The following is an 18,613-nucleotide window of genomic DNA, read 5'->3' on the forward strand; positions in this document are numbered from 1 at the left end:
TTATTCAATTAATGTTTAAAATGTAGTTAAATATAATAAATAAAATGCAGCAAAACCCATGAATTAAGTTTTTAAGCATTCATAGACATAGATGCTTTTGTAAATCTCAAATCTGATGCCTGATTTTATAAATTGAGCTTATAAATATTTCATCACAAATAAATCATTCAACCATACATTAGAATTGTTGAATGTTTCACAGAGCCATCACACACTGTTTATCCTCTGCAGTTTATGAATTGATGTATGGAGCAAATGGCATGCATGCACCCATGTGTTTAGACCTCTCTCCATCTCCCAGACAAGAGCTAAACTCTGTGCTCCTAATTTCAGCCTGGTGAAAATAAGCCCATTGATCTCTATTGACTGATGACTAATTTATGTGCCTCCATCGGAGTGTTATGTCTTGCAGCATGAGTTGCAATGTCCGGAGTTTTCTTCATTTGGCTGCCGGGGTCTTTGCAAAAAGTGCATGAACTGCAAACACTGTTGAATGCAGAGTTTGGTGATTTCCTTAATAAATCATCTTTCTATAAGATGGCATAATGTGAGTGCTTTGGAAGGAGGTTAAATGTTGGTCTCATTTGCATGTGTTCATCCATTTGATTTGTTGTTGAGTTCTGCCTCGGATATCATTGGCTAAACGCCTTCACATATTCTGATATGCACAAATGTGTTATGATATTGGATAATCAAATGAGTTGCATGTTTTGCATGATCAGGTCAAGCTTGTAATTTCATTGGTTGGATATTTTCTGCGTGTGATATCTGTGCAGTTATGCATATATTCTGATAAGGCAATGTGGGCAAGTATAAGATGGAAGAAATGGACCACTTTTTTGTGATTTGAAGTACAATTTATGTTAGCATTGTTGTCAGCATGTATGGGATATCTTAACCACTGTTCTGGAATTCCTGTTCCCTTTGAACTGCAGGCATTTTCATGGACCAGAATGGATTTATGTTTATGAGGGACTAATGGATGAAAGTGATGAATATTTCAGATGAATAGTGAAACTGCATCAATTATGCATGGCTTGTATTTAGTGATTACACAGGCCAATAATTCTGAGACTATACAACACTATAACTCATAGACACACATATGTTTAAAAAAAAATAAGCTTCATTTACTAGGCTGCTACAACTAAATATGCAAACTACTAGAACGCTAATCATGAAATGGACTTAAAATGACTTCATCATAATGGGAATCAATCACAAGAACGGATCTTCGCCAGCCATAACGAACTTGACTACTTAGATGTAATGGTCCTCTCTCACTTGTTTTTCAAGATAAAACTCTTTGCCTGACGCTTTAAATGGAGTTCATCCATGCAACCTGGCATGAGAGTGAGAGAACACACTGTCCCTTGAGCGAAGGAATAGAAGCACTTACAAGGTGAGATACCTGACAAGCAAAGTCTTTTTGAAAGTGCAATGGGATTTATAAGAGCTTTATGGCCAGATGATGAAGTATTCTGATATTGAAATGGCAGCAAAAGCAATGTATAGCTACTGAGATTAATCCAGAGATGAATAATTGTTTGTAAAAGTTATTGAACTGAAATTGGTTTCATATGCATTTTCAAAGCTGCTTAAGCAGTGTCCTTAGGTCTGACATACTATTCAACTTTGCACAAAAGCTTTTTATTATTCTATTCAAACATGCTAAACATGCTGTTATTATGACTTCATATTCATTACGAGACAATTGAAAGTTGCATAAGGACTATTTAGTGAAGGCAAAAGGGTTTAATAAATGTAAAATAATACTTAAACATATGTCAATGTTGAATAAAACAAAGTTTATGGACATGTCAGTTACCTACTACACTCAAAAAAAAAAAAGGTTCTATATTGCACCAAAAATGGTTCTTGGCTCGTAATCATAGGGGAACCTTTTTTTAGTGCTATATAGCACCAATTTTGATGCTTCAGCGGTTCTTCAGCGGTTCTTCAGAGGTTCTTCACCGGTTCTTTGACTAAGGTGCTATATAGCAACTCTGAAGAACCGCTGAAGAACCACTGAAGCCCCAAAATTGGTGCTATATAGCACTAAAAAAGGTTCCCCTGATTACGAGCAAAGAACCATTTGTGGTGCCATATAGAACCTTTTTTTTAAGAGTGTACCCTTTGTTTATTTCTATGTATGTTATTACGATATGAAACACTACTGATTATTAAAAATTTACTTTTTTTATGCGATCCAATGGGATAATATGACATCTGAACTACCAGAAGAAGTCAAATGAAAGTCATTTCTATCATGAAATCCAGACACTCCTCACTTTAAAAAAAGACAAAGAAAGCTGGAACTAGTAAAACCTTTCCGTACTATTCATAAAAAGTAAACACACAGTACATAACTTCAAAGAGAGAGAGAGAGAGAGAGAGAGAGAGAGAGAGAGAGAGAGAGAGAGAGAGAGAGAGAGAGAGAGAGAGAGAGAGAGAGAGAGAGAGAGAGAGAGAGAGAGAGATGAAATTCCAATGTTGTTTTATTATACTCCATAATCATTTTTATTATACCGTGGCGCCTTTTAATCTTTTATTGTGCTGTCTACATAATTTAATCAGTCAAATGTTTGTCGTTGTAGGCTATATTATGACTAAAAACGACTCTTGCCATTGTTAATATACATATAAGAGCGGTCTGTCTGTCACCCTGCCCGTGACTTTGCTGATTGCATGGAAGTCTCGCGTTGTCTCGCGTTATGTTCTCTCCACCCCCACCACAACCAGCCCCTCCCCTCCACTCTTTCCGTCTGTATCTCCCTTCTTTCTCTCTCTGGAACACATGAGATTCTCCTCCCGAAACCTGAACCGCAGCAGCAGAGGCATCGACCCCCCTCCCCACACGCACACACAACATGGCTACAATCGTAACCTCGACCAGGTTTACGGACGAGTATCAGCTTTACGAAGAGCTGGGAAAGTAAGTGCGCGCAACATTGTAGCAGTGTGACGTCATCGGCGCAAGTTACTCTTGTTTGTTTCGTTCCATTCTTTTATTTGGATGTTGACAGCAGGGGAAATGACTTGCTAAGAGACTCGTAAACCTCTCCGAAAGCCACGCACGGGGGTCTTGATCGGATCAAGACAGCCCTACAGTACAGCACTCGGTTCTGGACTTGATCCGATCAAGCCCCCTGTGCGGATCTAAGCTTTAGACGTTTTAAATGTCAGGCTGTATTGGTTTTGAGCAATGTATCCGTTAGCGTAGAATGTTGAATGTAGTAGGCTATGCAGTGTGTTTTGTGTTCACGCCTTGTTTTATTTTAAGGGCTTGCTGATGGGCAGGAAGGTTTCCTCGGTTACTTTGGGTATTTGGCTGCCACTTTTCGTGGCATTAACAATGTGGCTTGTTTTATGCTCGTAACCTCGTAAGGTTTAATTATTTTCTTCTGCAGCTGCTTAACATGATTGCAGCGTAGTGCACTATGTAGTGCGCTAAAGAATATGTAGCTGCATGCTCGATATAACAATAAAATATTGAATGTGTCGCACACACAGTTAATCACACTTTAATATCTTAGGAGGGGAGCGATAAAGAGGGATTATAAAATCAATAAATGAGCAGTGACGCCTTTCTGAGAATTCAATCTCACTTTTAGGAAGAGCATTAGAGCCTTTCTAACATGCAGATGCGAAGTGCGCTTCACGCCGCCCATTTTTCTGAGGGCAAATGTCATAATTGTAGTATTGTGTTAAGTCCAATTTTGTGCAGACATGACCCAATTTGCTGATTTGCACTTCTTTTTTGTCATGTTTTAACGTCTCGCGATGTCCGGATGACTGTCGAATCTTTTCAATGAATCGGTCGAACCAGTTCACAAAAATCGGTGAATCGGTCCGAGCAGTACTCGAGTCTCTATAATGATTATTAATATACTTTTATGTAAATGTAAATTATTTTTAGATTGCAAGTGTGAACACATTACAATAATAAAACCTTTATAAAATTGTATTCGCAGCAACATGGTACATTTAAGAGCATACAATATGCCACGCCGCAATCTATGCTTGAACCGGTTCTTTAAAACAAACTATCAGACTTCTCATCAATAAATAATAATGGAACCGCTGTTACGTCATCAGTGACTGACAGCTCTTCCTTGTTTCAAGAGTCAGGTGCATCTTTTACTTTCGATGGAAATCAAACTCTTGTGTGTTCTTCTTTTGCAGGGGTGCCTTCTCCGTGGTGCGGAGATGTGTGAAAAAATCCACTGGCCAGGAATATGCTGCTAAAATAATTAACACAAAGAAACTGTCAGCAAGAGGTAAGCGTTTGTTTCAGCACTCTTCCAGTGTATACAGTACAGTGGGATAAAGGTGCTTTGTGTTGTGTTTCGCTCTGCGTTCACTGAAGGGAAGAGAAAAGACATCGTCTTCGGAAGTTTGAGTTTTGTGGCTTTTATTCCGTGTCTGTTTATTTGAGGGCATCTTTGTGGTTGCGCACTCATAAATGTTGACATACAGTAAGTAAAATGGCGGATATCAGGGGAAACAAACCAAAAATATTGATGACTTATCTTGCATTCACAGGTGTATCCAATTTTTTTTGTCCAATGAAATGTTCTCTAGAATGAGAACATCTCCCCCTTATGGTGCATTCACACTGGGCGTCTGTGTGGACGCTTCTCATTTACTTTCAATGAGTGACGTCATGTGTTGCCGAACTGAACTGTGGGTTCCATTGCGTCGCGTCACTGGCGTTGCTCGCGGCAGAAGTTGAAAACCTTTCAAGCGCCAAAGCAGCCAATCAGATCGCTTATGCAAATACCCTAGCGCAGACTTTTCATGCAACACCGGAAAAGTAATGTGATTGGCTGTTGTCGCTATGATGGTTGCATCAGCACCAATCTTCAGACACGGCCAAGCGTCGATGCAGACGGCCTGTGTGAATGCAGTGTAATTCCACCATCTTCTGACTAGTGCTAGATTAGATTATTTCATTGGTTGGTTGGTAAACAGAAGTAGTTATTTCACCAATTGTCAGTCTACTCACAGCCTTTAAGTAAAAATGGAGTAAAATAGATTTTTTATTTGCTGTCAATAAATATCGGTATTGTCTTTTAACGACCTAGTCGACCTCTACTTCTGACTACCAACACGGTTATAATTATTATAGGATCAATTGTGTGTGTATATATTCCATAATATAAAATAGAAAAAATATTATTAAATATTACATGCATATTACATGTGTGTAATATTTCATATTTTTAATATTTTGAGTTAATTCATTCATTTTAGTTTGTTTTAGTAGTTTTGTTATATTTTTCTTAATTAAAACAAATTCTATATAGCATTTTTTCAGTTTTAGTTTTAATAGTTTTAGTACTTAAACTTATTTAATTTAGTCACCAATGCAACATTTTTAATTTTCGATTAAGTTTTAAGTTGAGGTTTTTCATGTAATATTTATATTTTATTGTATTTCAGCGTTATTTCAAATTGTTTTAGTTCACAATACTGTAGAAATAACAAGTATTAAATCAGAGTTCGTGGCTGTGATGTGGACTAAAGGCTGAAGGCTATTTAAAAAATGACAAGCCCATTGGTATGTACTATGAACTTCCTGTTTCAAAAGGAAATAGTCGCAGTAGAAAAGAAAACTGAACTCCCCCTGATGGTCGCTCTGCGCAGACCTGTTTAGCTTAATAGCTGTGTGTTGAAACCTGGCCTGCTGGGATGGCCGCAGTCCTTCAGATGTTTTTGTAGAGGAAAAGCATGCAGAAGTGTTTGCCTCTGCCTCTGCCTCTGTCCAGCCCTGTTTTTCTCAGAACTTGAAGAGACGCATGAGAATGCGTGCTGTGCCCTGCAGCACAAATCTGGCAAATAGTCCCACCTGCAGTTTTGCAATAATTTTGTGAACCTTTTTGGGCAAGCATGTGTTTATCAGTACCATGTGTTGTCGCAGAACTCGCATGCTTTGTGCGGCTCCTGAAGACGAAAGCTGCTTTTGATGAGGGGAAAAAAAGAGATTGCGCTTAAAAGGATAAAAAAAGGACAGATTTAAGGTGTGTTTCAAGCCCCGCTGTGGTTTCTATAAGATGGATATATTCAATGGCATGTGTTTGTATGGCTCATTTGAATGTTCAGTTGCTTCCCTGATAAACGGGAAAACGTGCGGTATTATGGGAATGTCAGAAAGGCCTATAAGCTGAGTCATACACAAGAAGGATTCTGAGTCAGTTCAGCTGATAGTAAACTTTTTTTATTGCAGAGTAAAATGATGACTGTGCTAGAGCCAGGGTGAAGCTGTTCTGAGCTATTGATGATCAATTGACATGTTCAACGATTTGCATTTTTAAAAATAAATCAAGCTTTTTCCTGCTTTAGCTTGTTGAGTTTTGGTCTGCTGCGTTATATCTAATTATACCTGCCTCAGCAGGTTGGAGAAGCTTGTTTGTCATAACGGCGGAAGGTTAGCAAGTGAAGTGTCTTGTGCAATACGTCTTTCCGCCTTCCTCGATTTGCTGACTTGCAGTTTTCCATGGAGCTAATGTGAATTTAAGTGGAAAGCATGGACAGTGAGGGTCTTGTTTATGGCACAGCCATTTTCTTTGTTGAGTGCTTGTGTCCAGCAGCACAGCCAATTAAGGCTGGACTGTGCTTCAGTCGTCCGGGTAGCAGAGGAAGAGGGGCATGACTGAATCCCTTTAACTGCTAATATGGAGATTCTGGAAGATGCCCAGGGAAAGGTGTGGTTCTTGTCATCATGGTGTAACTCCATATTCAATTCATCAATGTCTCATTTGAGATGGATGATGGGTTTAATGTTCCTTCAACTTTCGCTGATGTGTGTGCATTTAATTCTAGTTCAATTCAAATAGATTAATTTGCAAGGGATGGTAATCTAATGATTCAATTTAATGCATTGATTCTGGTTGCACTTAATAAGGTTCTTTGTTCCTTAGCGGTTCCATTAATGATTCCCTGTACTTTTGAGGAAGTGCCAAGTAATTGATTCTTCATAGCATTTACTACATTTATGTTTTGATATATTTATAGACAAAAATACCAAGTATACAATACTGCTTTTGTATTCACTGTACTGTGATTTCAGAAGAATTGTGACACTGACTGAAGACTGGAATAAATGGCTGCTGAAAATTCTGCTTTGCCATCACAGGAATAAATAACATTTTCAAATATATTCAAGTAGAAATCGGTCATTTTGAATTGTAATTTTACAATATTGGTGTTTTTACTGTATTTTGGTTCAAATAAATGAAGCCTTGGTGATCATAAGATACTTCTTTCAAAAGTATAAAAAAGCAAAAAAATCTTATGCCAGGTTCAGACTACAAAATATCGATTTCCGAGGGTCCTCCACAAGTGTGTTTAGTCACATCTGTGGTGTTGACCAATAAAAGCACAGAAGCTGAAATTATGTGTAGTTTGACATGTTTCTTGTCCATGATACTGGGACTATCGTTGTTAATATTGTGTAGTCTGAAGCCGACATTACCGACCCTAGAATTTTGAACAGGAGCGTGAATTATGGAAAGTATACTTAATTTAAAGGCACAATATGTACGATTTTTGGATTAAAATATACAAAAACCACTAGAACAATGTTATATATGTTGTTGACTTGTGTACTTTCAGTATCCCAAATCAAAGTTTCCAAGAATGTTTAAATCCAGCGAAATAAGCAATTTTAACCACCAGGACGCGGACCGTGTCCGTGTGTCTTCTATCAATGACATCATACCCGCGTTACCATTGATTTTGTTTTATTTTGTTGAAACCATGGAAACACCAAAGACGCTTTAATATATTATGTGTTTTATTAGACAGGTGAGCAACTGTTTGGATATATTAATTGACAGAAAAAGAATCAACACAGTTAGTCTTATTGTTTAAATCTCGTTTTCTTGATATACCGCGTAGTACCATGTTTTACCATGCCTAATATTGATCTAGCTTACTGCAGTGTGCAACAAGTGTCTCATAGTAGCCGCCGAGCGAACGCACAGAGTAGCATTATAACTAGTGCTGGGAATCGATTAAAAAAAACGAACTAATTATTCGCATTGTTTTCTGTAATTAATCGCAAGTTTTTAAAATTGATATTGTAATAATTTCAGTTACTCTCCAAATTAATGTAGAAACAATTTAAATACAGCATATTTTAAATATGCGTTGTAATGGCATCTTTTTATGAATGAAGGCCAGTATCACTGATACTAATGCCTCTATGAAACATTAATAACATTACATTACAGTATAAATGAAAGCTTCCAATTTCAACATTTGTTAGGCTTTAAAAAAAACAACTTTTAATTTAAGTGAACTTAAAACAATCTTTAAATAAACCCATTATAATAAATTGTATATTTACCCGTGGCCTTCCCTGTTAGACATATACAGAAATGTAATAGTTTTCAAACACATTTCTTAACTGCATAAATAATAAATGAAATATAGATTAATCATCTTTTCTCTGTTCCCTTTGCTCTTTGATGAACATTAATAACAGACATCATCAGTGCTGCTGTCACTTTAAGATCGGCTGCTGCTGAACATGATGCGGATCTGATGCGCTGTCACACGCATCTCATTTTCTCACGTTCATTTCTCAAGTTCGTTTAAGACGTTATTTAATTCATTTAAGACTCCTATTATGAGACTCCTAATACTCGACAAAACTGGCATTTTGGCAACATTCTGTGTTGTTTTTATTGTTTGTTCAAGAGCGAAAGAGAACTCGATGTGTGCACGAGACTGGCGCAGGCCGGGGTCTGATTGAGATGCAGCCACACAGACAGGACATTGACATACAGCGCATTCTCTTTTGTCTTGTCGTGCTTAGATTGTTTAAAAGCATTTACATGAATAAGAGTGTGATCATATAATGTAACGCTAGGCAAAAATGTATATAAAAAACAAACACTGCGTTAATTGCGTTAAATATCATTAATGCGTTAAAATGAAAAAATGTACGCGTTAATTTGCCCAGCACTAATTATAACATAACTTTCAACACACTCAAATAATGTATCTAATATATCTACTGATATAACAGCACTGCGCTACGCCACATACACATGACCAGAAAAAGCGGTCGTCTGAGGCATAATAAAAGCTCAGCGAAATCAAGGCGTCATTAAGCTACGCCTTTGTTTTGAATAAGCGACCTCTAGTGGCAAAAAACGTACATATTCTGGCTTTAACAGAATCAAATTTACCAGAAATCAGGAGACAGTTAATAAGTTATAAAAGTATAAAACATTTTAGCATTTACTAAATTACACAACGACCATATCCTACAAAATTTTTGGGTTTTCAATTTTAAGTTTAACTGGCTCTGTACTATTTTAGCCTAAAGGCCCTGATACACTTCAAGCGTAATCAAAGAACGAACTGATGTGATGTGTCATTTCGAACAAAATCAGGCCAAACCGAACTTCGTCTGGAATTAGTTTTGGGAGCTCGAAACAGCTTCCCAAAGCGAACTTTCCAGAAAAGTTTGCTACGGCTGGTAAACACCTTATGTACTACAATTGGTCCATGGCGATTACGTAATAGGTAGGTGTACGCAACTGCGTGGAGGCTCCGCCTTCTTTCACGTGGAAATCTTCATTTCCTCTGTTCAGTCCGTCGAGGTCAGATGTACGCGAGTGTAAACATGAACACACTGGAGAGCTGCTTTATAGTACAAAATGAAGTTGTACTTCCGATGAAACGAGATACTGACAGTTTTTCATGTTTAATACTGTAAAGCTGCTTGATTTTATGCAGTCTATTGTATAAAGTGATCTATAAATAAACGTGACGTGACTTTACAAGAGTGCCGAATTGCAGAGCTTGTGCAAACATATTAATGTGCTATGATCAGATTGTTTTATTATAAAAAAGCTTGCCGTTTTTTCAATTTTGTTATGTTTATTTTGCTATTGAGACGAAAGCACGCAGCACATATTTACGTATTCATCTAACCATCGCTCTCAGCAGTGTGGGCGGATGTTCGCTAACAGTATATCGATGCTTGCGTATTTTGAACTTCATTTTATCCCTAAACGAAGAACGAAAAAGAACTTCGCCGTGAGTATGTCGGGGGCCTTAAGAGTTCATCTGTGATTGAAAAAAGAACCAGCTCATAAGAGTCAGTCATGATTCGGACAACTCGGCTTGTATGTTTGCTTGGACGATACAATAGAGAGATTGCAAAGCAGTGTTTATTTACTGGCACCTAGTCTGTCCCTCTAATTCGGACTGTTAGCTCACAGCTACAGCTAAAGCATCATTTAGTTTGCTGTGACACAGAAGGAAATAATACAAGTTTTTAGTATTTTACACTTCCATTCATATTGATAAAATGCAAACATTAAAAACGCGAACAGAACCAAACATCGATTTTTTTCCCCCAAAAATAGAACCTGCTTATTTTTGTGCTCTCCTAAAAGATGGATTAAAGTTGTGTTGCTGTAATCCTTCACTCGTTGGCTGTTTTGACCAAGAGCTTGTTGCAGTAGCTAGGCAACTGCTTTGGGGTGTATTTGATTGGTTGCCATAAACGAGGAGCTCAAGACTTGTGTTGATGGTCTGAGTTGAGGATGAGAACGAATGAGAATGGACAAAAATCTCCCATAATCCCTTACTGCCTGGTGCCCGGACGTGCACCACACGTCTGCAGAGAAGCAACACGTCAGCCTGACAGGGGCTTAGAGTAGACGAGTCTCACTCCACACACTTACAGCCCTGATATGTGAAACAACCTGACTTTTTTTTTCTAAAAACATGGGTTATTTTGGTTCATTCGTTTGTTGTGACCTCTGCACACTGAGTGCCATATGCAGGAATCCCTCTCTTATTTGCCTAGATAAATATTTGTGTGATTAGCGCTCTGGCCAGGTCATATGACGACCTTATTAGCGGGTGGGGGAGGGGTTTTCTGATCCAAGGAAATGTATGCAGAAATGACAGCAGCTGTGTGCGTAACGCTTGCAGCTTGGCTTATTCGGAATCACGAAGGTTGAATTGCTATAGAAATGGCAGCAGAGGTCTGGTAGACACGTGCCCCCCCCCCCCCCCCCCCCCACTGGGGTGCCAATGCTTTCCAAAGGGTCTTCACTGACTCATGTTCTATAAAGAGGCGGCGTCATAGTGCTCAAATGAATATGGCAAAATTACATCTGTTCCTTTGAGATTTGGTAAAAAATGTAAGATTAGCTATGTTTTCTGGTTTTGTTTTTGCAATGTATTAAAATAAAAAATACGCTTGGGGTCTCTTTTGTTCATCAAGTCTGCGTTTATTTGATCAAAATACAGCAATACATTTTCTAATTTAATAGATTGTAATTCATTATACTTCATTGTAGATTGTACTCCAGTCTTCAGTGTCACATGATCCTTTTAGAATAAATTCTAATATACTGATTTACTCCCTGCTTATTATCATGTTGAATGCGATTGTGCTGCTTCATATTTTTGTGAAAACCATGATACATTTTTTTTTTCTTTGAATAAAAAGTTCAAAAGAAAAGCCATTTATTTAAAACCGAAATCTCTTAACGTCCTACATATCTTTATTGTTGTTTTATCAGTTCAATGCATCTTTGCTGAGTATTCATTTCTATTAAAAACAATTGCACTGATACCAAACTTGTGAACAGCAGTGTACATTGTTTATATGAATTATGGAAAATAAAATTAATTTAACAGATTCAAAATGACCAGAAATCAGGCAAAGGTCAATGCATTTATTATACAATGACGAGTTTTACTGAATTCAAAGTGCTTTAGGGATTTTCAATTTGTAGTTTTATGGTCTGTGTGCTTTCGGTTGCTGAATTTCATAAAACGTTATGAAATTATTGGTCAATTTAAGAAAATTAGTCTGTTTTTTACCCCTGGCTTTGGCATCTATGTATCTGTCCTCTTCTCTCTTACCTTGTGAGGGGGATTGCTTTTGAATTGAGGTTAATCCACTTATTTAATTGTATTTCATAGGCTCAGACCAGAGGGGGATGCCATTGCCATCTCTTACATTGCGCTTGTTTTTTTGTCCATGTGGTCATCATTTCTCTGTCTTTGCAGACATGTTGTTTCAACTTAACCTTAAACGGTTACGAAAGCAGCACAGGAGATTCAAACGTCTCCTCGGATCCAGTGGATTCAGTTTAAGCTGCTATTGAGAGGACTTAACCTCCCTAAGGCCGACTTGAGCCCAGTGACTAGTTGCTTGTTTTGCTTGATGAAAACCGACATGGAGTCTGAATTACCTCTGAATTTTTTTGTGATACTCAGGATCATAACGTCACAGTTCAATTGGCAGATGTTCAAAGAGCCGAACGATTCCTGGCCTAGTGTTTGCACACACAAACATACGCCCACAATGCATATATGGTGTGTGTGCATATGCATTATTCCTCTGAAATGGCTTGAAAAGGTGTGACCCCTGCAGTAAAATGATCAAATAGTCCTTTCTGAAGGCTTGTCCTCTACTATGGGAATTGCTTTGCCTGCCCTCCAACATCATACTCTCACTATGACTGTTCTGACCGGAAGCGTTATAGCGCATTTTCATGTCGTGGGCCATTAAGATCACTGTCACTTATCCTGCATGCATCTTCCCGATTGCTCTCTCCCTGGCGCTTCATTATTGGCGTAGTCATTTCCAGCTGGCCTGTTCACATTTTTGCCATGCCTCTAGTTCCCCTGGACAAGAATGTTGTGTAAAACACAAATGAACTGAAACTTGCGAATTAGCATATTGCAGATAAAGCCTCTTTGTCTTCAGTAATTTGGTTCAGCGAAGTGATATCGATATATCTCCAAGATTTTTGAAATGTTGTCTTTTTTGAATCTACGGACGGCCATAGATAACAAACATGCATTTCACATTATATATAAAACTGTTTATTTCAGCAATTTTGTTTATTCACTATCATTGTATCGTGTATAGGATTGGGATCCAAGTACCATTTCTTATTTATAAAAAAAAAATTAGGGATGCACGATATTGTTTTTTTGCCGATGTACCGATATTTTTCAACTCATTTTGGCCGATCCCGAAACTGATATACGTTTATTTTTTCCCTTTATTTGGAAACAAAATTTGTCATTTTAGTTTCAGATTTCTGAGGTCTCCTTACTAAAAGGATTCTTGTTAAAGACAATAAATAAATGTTAATAAAGTTCTTTTTATAATAAGAGTATATTAAAGCTCTGAAAATAACAATAATAAAGTCAGTAATTTTTCACCCCAGACAGATGCAGTTGTAACCTAAATATTTTATTTTTGGATTTAACGTTTGTGCACATGAAGTGGGGGTGGCATGACAGATTAATATACTGTATATAAAAGTATTTAATTTACAAGTGTCTTGCTTGTGTTTTTGACATAATTACTGCTTTATTTATTCAGAAAAAGAAGCAACTTCTAGTTATTTGTGTATTATACTTTTCATTTTTATTACTATAACAACAGCGCCCCCACTAAATATATATAACATTATACCGGACGGGCACTAGGACCTGGAGGAGGCTTCACAAATTCAAGACAGCATTTAAAAATTGTCAATATAAATCAACAAACGTGCAATGTTTTTGCTTGTTGACATACAAGTTCACTTCAAGAATGATCACAATGCTGACATGATCTTATCGCTATAGCACTCCTTGCACACGTGAGTTATTGCAGGCGCATATCAACAAGTTATCACATCGGCAAGGCATATCACAACCTGCGTATTCGGATTCCACGATGAAACATTGTAATGAGTCGGTTCTTTTCATTAAATCGAACACATCTTACAGCTAAATGTGAGACTCCGTGTACTTACTCACTAGTTGATTATATGACATGTAGTTAAAGATATACGTTGTTTTTTGTTAGTAGTTTTTAATGAAATACACGACAATTCAAAGGTTTGGGGGTAGGCTTGCTACGATAGTCGGTGTTGCCGGTGTTACCGGTGTCCAGACTCAACACCGGTTACATCACTTGCCCACCGTGGCACCGCCCACCGTCTTTTTTATTTTTTTTATAGTAATAAAATAATTTAGTTCAGTTAGAGAACAGACAATACAAATAAAAACTGAACGTATCTGCTTAATAAAGCAGGATCCGACTGTGAGTCTCGGCAGCGGCAGGAGTCATTCATCAGATTTAAGAGTGAGGAGCTGACTGAGATGATCGCGGAAGATTTGGTTTCAAAGCGAAACGTAAAAGCGCCTATTTAAGGGAGTTTGTCATTTGTTTTGTTGTTGTGTTTTTCATTAAAAATAATAGACTAATGAACCCATAATTCAAGCAACCCGCAGCCGAATTGGCGCCAATTCAAAACCGAAAGTTAAATGTGCACGGCCGCACCGAGCGCGCATTGTTTACTTTCGCCTGGCTCCGCAGTGCGAGCCTCCGCTACGCTGACTGCGCGCATTTCTTTTTGCCGCGCGCACCCTCGCGCTCGAGCGGGCGCGTCGAGTATAAACGAGGCTTTACGGACGAACTGTTATTCATTCATGGCGTGCATCTCAATCATAGACTGATCAATGCCCTGACTACTGAACTAGGGAACTGATTGAGATGCACCCATGGTCTCACAGAGCGCGCATTTACAGACGAGCTGTCAACGGTGTGTGAATACGCAACACTGGCGCGTTTTCAGTTCAGAGCGGTCGTGTGCATGTTACTTTCGGTTAGATAGAATTAGTGATTTAAAAGCCTCCGCCGGTGATACCGGTATTACCGGTGTTGTCACACATCAATTAACCGGTGGGAAAATTTCCTCACCGTCACATCCCTATTTGGGGGTCAGGTTATTCAGCTAGAATGCATTAAATTGATTTATTGCGGTTACATTACTGACTTCTGATTGCTACATTTCATATATTTTTGTATAGTTTTGCTAATAAACTATACAAATGTGGGCTCGTCCATTTCCGTAATAAATGAAGGGCTTGTTTTTTCACTTGTGAAAAAAAGAGGATGACTTAATACGGTGTTGCCTCCAGGCAACATAGTCTATTTTAGTTTATTTTTAATAAAATGAAACACCAATTTATTGTTCAAACCTATCTCGGGGAAGAAGAACTCAAATACTAATCAATGAAAGTGCAAAAAAAATTGGTGCACAGGTCACATGGCTCCATATTTTCTCCAATGAAAAGTGCATTTTTCACTAATTTATGTCCGGTTAATCACCCACAAAAAAATATCCACCTTCACTGGTAAATAAAGAAGTATTTTCAAGAACTTTATATTATATATCATCAAATGTTTTGTAGTAAATAACAAAAAACTGTGTGTTGCCTCAAGGCAACATTGTACCATAAAGAAATCGCATAAGGCCATGCCAGACAGACTAGGTTGTATACAAATATAGTATATTTGTAAGAAAAAGAGCTAGAATTTCTAAAATTCTAAATATATTTGTATTTTTGCATGATTTTGTAATGCACATATAAGAATAGTAATTCACATACTATAACTGCACATATTATGATCTGCACATTTTCTATAGCACTTAAAAAAGGCATAAAACACAACTGCCAGTTGATGAGGGTGAGGATGAGGTGTCATACTGTGATGAGGAAGATGAGGGTCATAGTGACAATCCGGCAGGAAGAGAGTGAGGGTGAGATTGAAGATGGAGATGAGGATGAAGTTGGATATGATAACTTGATGTGATAGTTTGGTAATACTTGTGTTCCACGATGGTGCAAAGTTGCCTGAGAGCAACAGCTGAATTTGAAATGTTACTTTTTATTAAATATGAAATTTGTAATACATTATAAACTGGATAAATGTGTTTGTTCAGGTGTCTGGTTAAAGAAATTGATGTTTTCAATAAATATATTTCTTTTTTTTTACATGAAAATGTCAAATGTTTATATTTTTCCGTTGTGGTACAATGTTGCCTTGAGGCAACAAACTTTAAAAAAAATAATTACAATATTTATTGCTATTGTTATAGTGTCCTATTTTAAGCAGGAAAAACACCACAAATATTTTTTTTCCTCATTGAAATCATATAATTTGTCCATTTTATCCTGTTTTGTTTTTGTAGTTTGTTGTACTTTTTGTTTTTTTTAATCTGTTTTTAATCGAATTTTTAATTGTGGCAGTTTTGAGGGAAATCCCTATTGATTTTGTTTGTGTTGTGGTGAAAATGGTAGTAGCAGTTACTTCATTTTTTGTTTGTTTAGTATCGTTGTTCAAGCCCCCCAGTCGTCTGCATTCCGCGACGGTCCGCACACTGTATGCGTGACGTAATTTTGGTCATCAGAAGGGTCTGCGACCGTCTGCATGCACTTTTCGCTTGTAGCCACATTTTTGTGTCTATGCGGAAAACAAAAGTCTAATAGATGTGCGCATGCACCGAACGTATCTTTCGACTCTTATGCCCTTTGAAAGGCTTGCATACTCAACTGTGCGTGAGATGGAGCCGAAAGCAGAAAATTAATTTATAGGTAAGGTCAGTTATTGGATTGGGTTTACTTTGTGTCTACAAGATCTGAACACATCTTGCAAGAATTGTTTTAAATGTATGTATCACATTTGGTAGTGGAAATGCATTTAAATTCTCCAGATATATTTAATCCTTAAGAGTACTAAAAGAATCGTTAATGGAACCAGAACCAGAATTAAATTATTGTATATATGCCAATATTATATCAGCCATTTGCCTCCATGTTCTCTAGATATCGGCATTAGTCATTGAAAAACTCAAACTGGTCTTCCACTAATGCAAACACACAGAGCGTATTCAACAATTGGTTGTTATCAGGCAGTGTATTACATGATAGGAATGAATCGGAACGCACAGTGCGCGTTTGAATTACAGTTTCTTAGTGTGTCGAGCATGTACATACAGCCCAAATCTTAATCCCCTTTCCTCCGGGATCATTGGCCCCTTTGTTCTGCCTCATTTTGAACCCCATTGTGTGACACAAGAAGCTATAAGAACTGATAGAAAGATGTCTTCACTACAGGGAACGGAGTGACATTGTTCAACCTCTTCTCTTCCATCCTTCTCTCTCTGTGATAGGAGCTGCGAGTGTTCCAGCCACACTCATTTTGCACTCTTTGTTCTGAGCTGCTGCGTACTGTGCCTTTAGTAGAACTTCCATCGATTGCTCTCCCTCCCATTCCTTCCTGCTCTCCTTCCCATTTTCTTTCTCTGCATCCCTTCTGTTCCTTATTTCTTCGGCTGTGATAGCCTTATTAAAATCTGGTTATTGCGCAGTCACTTCGCCTTTTTTCTGACAATAAGGTTTGCTCAATTTCACACGCTATTTTTTAGAAAAAAAGTAAAATGAATTGGATCTAAGTCTTTAGGAGGTAGAACAAAAAAAATTACTCACATTTTAAGGGCTTGGATGTGGGAATAGTTATTTCTTTCTGGTGTCAGAAATGAACTTCTATTAAGAGGCAATTTTTACTTCTTGGAATTGATTTCTAAGGTCTTTTTTTTTATTCATAAAGAAACCTTTTTATTAGGGTACCTTTTTATTTAAAAACCATATTAAAATGCACAATTCATTTATTTCAGTGGTTTTTAACCTTTTTTCCCCAAGCTAATATTCCAAGGAACTCGCATCTAACATATGTACCACATACACCGATCAGGCATACAATTATGAGCATCTTCCTAATATTGTGTTGGTCCCCCTTTTGTTGCCAAAACAGCCCTGACCCATCGAGGCATGGACTCCACTAGACCCCTGAAGGTGTGCTGTGGTATTTGGCACCAAGATGTTAGCAGCAGATACTTTAAGTCCTGGAAGTTACGAGGTGGAGCCAACATGCATCAGACTTGTTTGTTCAGCACATCTCACAGATGCTCGATTGGATTGAGATCTGGGGAATTTGGAGGCCACGTCAACACCTCAAACTCGTGCTCCTCAAACCATTCCTGAACATTATCCTGCTGAAAGAAGCCACAACAACCAGGGAATACCGTTTCCATGAAAGGGTGTACATGGTCTGCAATAATGCTTAGGTGCGGGAGGTACATGTCAAAGTAACATCCACATGGATGGCAGAACATTGCCAAAAGCATCACACTGCCTCTGCTAGCTTGCCTTCTTCCCATAGTGCATCCTGGTGCCATGTGTTCCCCAGGTGTTCATCCACGTCATGTAAAAGAAAACATGATTCATCAGACCAGGCCACCTTCTTCCATTGCTCCGTGGTCCAGTTCTGATGCTCACGTGCCAACGTTGGTTCCTTTGCCGGTGGACAGGGGTCAGCATGGGCAGCTTTATTGGTCTGCGGCTATGCAGCCTCATACGCAACAAACTGCATTACATTGATTATTCTGACACCTTTATATCAGAACCAGCATTAACTTCTTGAGCAATTTGAGCTACAGTAGCTCGTCTGTTTGATCTGACCACACGGGCCAGCCTTCGCTCCCCACGTGCATCAATGAGCCTTGGCCGCCCATGACCCTATCGCCAGTTCAACACTGTTCCTTCATTGGACCATCTTTGATGGATACTGACCACTGCAGACCGAGAACACCCCACAAGAGCTGCAGTTTTGGAGATTCTCTTACCCAGTCGTCTAACCATCACAATTTGGCCCTTGTCAAACTCGCTCAAATCCTTACGCTTGTCCATTTTTCCTGCTTCTAACACACCAACTTTGAGG

General features: G+C 38.2%; 1 protein-coding gene across 24 annotated transcripts in view; it reads left to right on the forward strand.

The window, feature by feature from the left end:
• The first annotated feature begins 2,725 nt into the window (after window positions 1-2,725).
• Window positions 2,726-18,613, forward strand: part of camk2g1 (calcium/calmodulin-dependent protein kinase (CaM kinase) II gamma 1) — a 102,470-nt gene continuing 86,582 nt past the window's right edge. For 21 of the 24 annotated variants that reach the window (XM_079801237.1, XM_079801258.1, XM_079801243.1 and 18 more), the window contains exons 1-2: window positions 2,758-2,935; window positions 4,186-4,280. In XM_079801237.1, the coding sequence (XP_079657363.1) occupies window positions 2,871-2,935; window positions 4,186-4,280 (160 nt within the window). In that variant the 5' untranslated portion in view covers window positions 2,758-2,870. Of the gene's footprint in view, window positions 2,936-4,185; window positions 4,281-18,613 lie in introns of all 24 variants that reach the window. The other 3 variants (XM_079801260.1, XM_079801252.1, XM_079801249.1) reach the window with 3 other exon arrangements.

Source organism: Gobio gobio (assembly GCF_949357685.1).
Source record: "Gobio gobio genome assembly, chromosome: 20".
Lineage (NCBI taxonomy): Eukaryota > Metazoa > Chordata > Actinopteri > Cypriniformes > Gobionidae > Gobio > Gobio gobio.